We start from the raw sequence: 6944 nt of genomic DNA, 5'->3' as shown, positions 1-6944 counted from the left end.
ATCTTAAGACTTTTGATTAGATAAATATTTTGGTCAAGAAACAATATAAATTATTGATTTTCTCTGAAAAAATATCTAAAGACGGAGATAGGTCTGGGAGTCATCATGGTTCACTGTAAGTTGTAACGGCAGACCTATAAAACGTGAGAGTGTGTATCGTCGTACCAAACCTGACACCCCGATTTAGGGTTCCGATCTTCTTCTCTAAATGGCCGATGTGACGCTCCCTCCGCCTGATTCCGTCGACATCCGTCCCCCGGAGAATACCACCACCTCTCTTCCTCCGCCACAGCAGGACCATGAGCCGCAAGAGCAGCAGCAGCCTCCTCAGAGAGATTCCCGCGAGAGACGCGACGACAGAGACCTAGAACGTCCGCCTAATCGCTGTGACCGTTCTCCCCTCCCGCCGCCGCCCCGCAGGGACTACAAGAGGCGGCCTAGCGGGAGCCCTCCGCCGCCGTACAGAGACAGGCGGCACTCTCCTCCCATGCGCCGCTCGCCTCCTCCTCCCAAGCGCTACCGGAGGGACGATAACGGATACGATGGTCGGCGTGGTGGTGGCTATGGACCTCCCGATAGAAGGTAATCAATCTTCATCTCCTAAATGCTTGGAAACGCCAATCTGATCCAAGACATTGCGTTGTTGCTTACCTAATAGTTGTATAGAAGATCAAATTGCGTTTCTGATTCTTAAGTTTCAATGATAGATTTGGATATGAGAATGACCGTGAAATGGGTGGAAGGCATGGTTACGGTGATGAAAGACCTCCTGGCCGCTTCATGGGGCGCTATCAAGACTGGGAGGGAGGTCGTGGAGGTTATGGTGATGCATCTAACAGAGGAAGTACTCAAAGGTCAGAGTTCCCTCATCTAATGTTCTTTTTTTTGGTCTAGTAAATTGTGCAAACTAGGAAGTATGAATGGTGCTCAGTGAAAGGGAGATACATCCTTTGTAAAGTGTTTATTGCTCAAAGAACTGTATGTTAGAGTGAATGTTTGAGGCACATGATTAATCCATTATTTTTGTCAAACATGAGATGTTGAAGTCTGTCATCTCTATTTCAGCAATTGCTGTTTGAGTTCCAGATAAAGCCATTTTTTTGTTCTCTTTCACTTTTCAAGATAGAGGCTGTTTTTAGACGCCCTTGCCGTTGTTATAGCTGTAAACACCGTTGTATTTCTTTAATCCAGGGACGGATTGATGTCATACAAGCAGTTTATCCAGGAGCTGGAAGATGATATATTGCCATCAGAAGCTGAACGCAGGTATGGTTACGATGACAAAATTGTCTTGGTGCTTAAGCAGTTGTCTCTTAATGTCTTTTTTCCTGTTGCAGATATCAAGAATACAAGTCAGAGTATATCACAACACAGAAACGTGTCTATTTTAACACTCACAAAGAGGAAGAATGGTGATTTTCACTATCTGTTCCCATCGTTTACTTTCTTTTGAGAAATTCTGCTTATCTATTAACATGCTTACGCTTCCAGGTTAAAAGACAAGTATCATCCAACCAACTTGCTAACTGTCATAGAAAAGTGAGTTCAGTTCTTTTGAAAAATGCAGCTGTTAAATTCGGTGCTAGTCTGTTTGTGTATTATACTTTACACATGATATCTTGTTTTGTTTATCTGATCCTTTAAATTTTTAGGAGGAATGAACATGCACGGAAGGTGGCGAAGGACTTCTTACTTGAGTTACAGAGCGGGAATCTTGATTTGTAAGATCATTTCCTTGGCCTCTATCTACTCCGCATTTATGATTATGATAATTCTGCCATCTCTAAAGCCCACAGTTTTCCTTCGATCTGTTCCAGAGGTCCTGCAGTGACAGCACTGAATAAAACAAGTGAGCCAAAGTCTGAGGATGAAGCAGGTGGTGGTGGTGGTGGTAAAAGAGGTAAAGAGAGTGACTTTTCAGCGGCACCAAAAGCACCCAGCTTCACTTCTGACCCAAAGAGAATCCTAACTGACATTGAGCAAGCACAAGCCCTTGTTCGTAAGCTGGACTCTGAGAAAGGAATCGTGGATAATGTTTTATCAAGTTCAGAAACTGAAACGTCGGGAAAAGATAAGTCGCACAGTGGCTCGACTGGTCCAGTTATAATCATAAGAGGTTTGACATCTGTGAAAGGCCTCGAGGGTGTTGAATTGCTTGACACGCTTATCACGTATCTCTGGCGTGTTCATGGTGTGGACTATTACGGAAAGGTTGAAACAAGCGAAGCTAAGGGTCTGCGGCATGTGAGAGCGGAAGGAAAAGGCCCTGATGCGAAAGGAGATGAGGGTGAAGATAAATTTGATTCTCATTGGCAACAGAGGTTGAAAGGTCAAGATCCACTGGAAGTGATGGCTGCCAAAGAGAAGCTAGATGCTGCTGCTATTGAAGCTTTAGATCCACATGTCCGAAAGATTAGGGATGAGAAGTATGGTTGGAAATATGGTTGTGGAGCTAAAGGCTGCACGAAACTGTTTCATGCTGCTGAATTTGTGCACAAGCATCTCAAGCTGAAGCACGCTGAGCTTATAGTGGATATGACTGTCAAAGTGCGGGAAGAACTGTATTTTCAGAACTATATGAAGTATGTAGGCCGTTTCCAGTGGATTCCTCTTCTGTTATTTCTGATCGGGTTGTAATGAAATATTTGTGTGCAATATGCAGTGATCCTAATGCTCCAGGAGGACAACCAGCCACGCAGCAACCTGGCCCGGTAAATGATTTTTTCTCATCATTTGATCGAATGTTGAGTAGTTACAGGCAGTTACAAACAAAAAAAAGAGTAGTTACAGGCTTACAGCTTTGAAATTTCACTTGTTTATTAGTCTTGTTTTGAGTTTTATTTACGTGGGGGGAACATACCATTGGCAGAGAGATAGACCTATGATGAGACGTAAACCAAGCATGGAGAGCAGATTGAGGGATGATCGAGGTGGACGCAGAGAGCGTGACAGAATTGATCGGTCAGAGGATCAGCAGAGAGGTGATGGTAACGGTCCTAATGGTCCTAATCCCGAGGAAGGTGGTTACGATGCATTTGGTGGACAAGGCGGTGTTCATGTTCCTTCCTACTCTGCTGATATGAACGCACCGCCAGTGCTCATGCCTGTTCCCGGTGCCGGGTAGGTTTAGCAATGACTACTCACTCTCACATGATCTTAGTATTATGGTAAATAAACCGTTATTAACTTTAGTGATCTGTAATGTTGTCTGAATGATGATGTGGACAGGCCACTAGGACCATTTGTACCAGCACCACCTGAGTTTGCAATGCAGATGTTCAGGGACCCAAGCGGACCAAACCCTCCTTTAGAAGGTGGTGGCAGAGGTGGACCAGCCCCTTTTCTTTTGTCTCCGGCCTTTAGACAGGATCCTAGACGGCTACGCAGGTAATGTGTTTCACTCTACGCTATGAGTATAATCATCACACATTGCATTCAATCTAGAGTCGGTTACCTTTGAACAAGATACTAGTTTCTTATAGAAACTAATGTCACGAAAACTATGATGCAGCTACCAAGACCTAGATGCTCCAGAGGAAGAGGTAACCGTTATTGATTATAGGAGCTTGTAGGCAAACGGAGAAAGCGCTATAGAGAGATGTTCAGGTCTTGGGAAATATAATGAGACTTTTCCCAACATTTATAACTCTTTCTATCAATCTAAACTATTTTCTACATGCTAAATTTGTACTCAACAATAAACAAGCTTGTGTTACGAATGTTAGTTGTGTACTCAACATGCCAAATTTGTCCTCGACAATAAGCAAACTTGATTTTCGAAGTTAATTTGCTTTCTAAATTTTATATGGTTTCAAAGTTTTTTATTGTATCTCTTTACAAAAACTGTATTAGTGAAATACGATATATTATTTTTTCTTCTGATAATATGAAATTGTATCAGTTGAATAAAAATCCTAGCCATTTTATAATTGAAATAATCACATACATGGTATGTCTTATGTGCCTTGCTTATAGATAGCAAATTTTAATTGGCCTTTTAGTTTTAAACTGTAAATTTTTGGTATACTTTTGTTAGAGGCTCTGTTGATTTATTTTAGTAAAGAAAATCATTATAGAGATTAAAAGATGAATGTTAAAAAAATAAAAAAGGTGCTGAGTATTGAAACAAATATTCAAAGTCTAAGGTTGCGTAGTATCAACTAACATCCATGGGTTTTCACTCAACGAAATGTTCAAAAGTCCATCGTGTTATTGATTACTTTTTTTTTTTATCAAGAACTTGGCACAAAGGGAGATGTTCTTGTTTGACCAAACGCCTCCATGAAATGAATGTTAAAAGTAATTAACTTCTTCATGATACTTTAATTTAGCTCTTTTCTTCTCATTGAGACGGAAGCCTTTTTGATCAACTTAATTTCACATGTGGAGTTTACCTAATCTATTATAAACCCTGTTTGACTCCTTCTACAGCATAGCTAAGCATTGGTTTTCTTTTCGCAAATCTTTAATCGTCCGAAGAGGAAGTTTTTAACGAATATTAAATAAGTTCAAATTGGAAAATTTCCTCATTAGCAATCACAAATTCACAATGTATGTATGATTCATAAAAAACATTAAAACGCAATCAATAACAAAAAAACATTCAGTAAAATCCTATAAATCCAAAACAGCCTCTGTACTCTCGTCTTTTTTTTTTTTGGTCATTTGCAGTTTTTGGATAAAAAAATTGAAAATCACCAAAGGTCCACGTCATGGCTGCACTTTCTGGACACAATCCTGGACGGTGCCGTCAATTTATCCACCGTAACATCGCAGTTAACTTTAACGGTGACCGTCCACGTCTTAACCGAACCAACCTTAATCTTCACAGGCGCTTTAATCTTCAGCTTAAACGGCATCGTTTTCTTACTCAGCTCATTACGCATCTCCTTCCGCGCGCCACTAGTTAACTGAATCCTCGACCCAGTTAACGCCGTCTTAACCAACGTTACATTATTCGCCGGCTGGTAAAACACAGGCAAAGCGCCGTTACAGAGAGCGACGTCTCCGTAGAAAACGTCCACACTGCTCCCTTTCTCGTAGTAGATCCCGAGCTTTCCGTTACCGTTACGCGACCTGACGGTGACGTTGAATCTGGGAGAAATTGGAGACGGAGACGTCAGATTGATGCCTGAGACTGAGAATCCCTCGACGGAGTATTTCGGAGCTTCGGGACGGAAGACGACGTAGAGAACGGCGAAGGAGATTCCGGCGAGGACGACGAGGATGACAATTGCGGCGAGGAAGTAGCAGAAACAGCACCTGCAGCGACTGCGATTGGGTTTTTTCCGGGAGAGGAGTTGCAAACGGTGCGCGTTCTCCGGCGGGGGGACGCGGTAGATCTGATCCTTGGGGACTTGGATCACGTAAGTCGCGGGTGGTGGAGCTGGTTTTCTTGGGAACTCGCCGGAGCTGAAATTGCCGGAGAATTGGCCGCTCTGCGGTGGTGAATCAGCGGGATGGACTCGTTCAGCCATTTGAGAAAGAGAGATTGATTCTACAAAAGTAACTGAGAAACTTGTGAAACAACTGAAGAAGAAGAAGTGAATGAAAGTGAAACTGAATTTGGAAACGCTGTTAATGTTTAACACAGAGACAGAGGAGCGTTTCTTTGTAAACAATTGCAAATATTTAAGCTGGCGATAACGCGTACAGAAAGAAAACAAGAGTAATGATATCGTACGCGGTGCTAATGCGAAGGGCCCCACATTGAATTTACTGTGGATTTTGTTTTTAATATTTGTTTCTTTCAGATTAGCAAGTAAATTAATACGTGATTTGCAATGAATCAGTCCAACAGGGAACAGCCAATAGCTTCATTTCCGTATATAATTATGAAAGAAACAGTTCAAGGGGAGATTATTATAATATTTATAAGGAATATAATATAGCAACAAAACAAGTAAATAATATACTCTGTAGTTTATAAATTTATAATACATATAAATAAAATAAAATTACGTGCGCACGAGTAAGATAACAAGCGCAAGTTAAAGAACCAAGTCTATCTATAATGATGAGAGAGTTACATACAGCTAAGAGGCAGAAAAGCAACACGGTTCGTCACCGCCGTAGTCCAAATGATACACAAAAAGTTTTTCCATTGAAAATTGAGTTACCAGAAATTGACCAAAACAACCAAATAACAAAAGTTTATTAGTATTTATTTATTAAACGGAAAACCAAAATAGTATAAAATTATTTTATACTTTTTTGAAAATAGTATAAATTATTTGAAAATAGTATAAATTATATATTGAAAAATGAAAAATTATTTTATTAGACTAAAATATTAAATTAAATAAAAAACTACAAATGATTACTTCAAAAATTAATGAACTTTAAAAAATGTGAATATATATCTGCACATGACACATAAAATCATCTAGTTATATTTGAATAGTGATATCTTATAAATATATATTTTTAACAAAAACCGGTTAATATTTGGTGAAATTTAATGAATGTTCTATAAACAAAACATCAAACACTTATATGTATACATATATATAATAAATTGGTTTTATATATCCAAAATACATTCTTCTTTCTATTACAAATGAGTGTATAAAGTAGCAATGGACATTTGGTTTAACCAAAATGAACCAAACCAACCGAACCAAAAGTTTCCAGTTTTTGGTTTTACGTCTGGTTTGGTTACAATCCGAATATCAAGAATTAAAAATTTAATTGGTTTTTGGTTCAGTTCAGATTGGCACGTATAAACCGATCGGTCATATAAATATCAACAAAAATCTGACAATCAAATAAATAAATAAATAAACTGAAATTAACCAGATTTTTAATTTTTATCGCATAAACCAATCCTGAGACAATTTTGGCTGTTATGAAAGAATGTTGGTTTACTTCGAAACCAGTGTTTTTAAACCCGGACCGAACTGACAATCGGACCGAACTGACAATTGGACCGGATTGAACTATAA

The 6944-nt window shown here is 39.5% G+C and overlaps 2 protein-coding genes across 2 annotated transcripts; one reads left to right on the top strand and one right to left on the bottom strand.

Moving 5' to 3' along the window:
- Positions 1-208: 208 nt before the first annotated feature.
- On the top strand, positions 209-3786 carry LOC106342591 (serrate RNA effector molecule-like). Its single transcript, XM_013781565.1, has 11 exons — positions 209-582; positions 708-854; positions 1192-1266; positions 1338-1412; positions 1492-1539; positions 1653-1721; positions 1818-2582; positions 2663-2711; positions 2870-3120; positions 3229-3387; positions 3512-3786. Exons 1-11 carry the CDS (start codon positions 209-211, stop codon positions 3570-3572), a joined length of 2073 nt encoding a protein of 690 aa, XP_013637019.1. The 3' UTR covers positions 3573-3786.
- Positions 3787-4494: 708 nt separating this feature from the next.
- Positions 4495-5642, bottom strand: LOC106336919. The gene has a single exon (XM_013775897.1). The coding sequence runs from the start codon at positions 5475-5477 to the stop codon at positions 4695-4697; it is 783 nt and encodes a 260-aa protein (XP_013631351.1). The 5' UTR covers positions 5478-5642; the 3' UTR covers positions 4495-4694.
- Between the last annotated feature and the right edge of the window lie 1302 nt (positions 5643-6944).

The sequence above is a fragment of the Brassica oleracea genome, chromosome C4 (genome assembly GCF_000695525.1).
Source record: "Brassica oleracea var. oleracea cultivar TO1000 chromosome C4, BOL, whole genome shotgun sequence".
NCBI classification, from domain to species: domain Eukaryota; kingdom Viridiplantae; phylum Streptophyta; class Magnoliopsida; order Brassicales; family Brassicaceae; genus Brassica; species Brassica oleracea.
The sequence above is the reverse complement of the archived record's forward strand: the minus strand, read 5'-3'. Positions and strand labels throughout refer to the sequence as shown.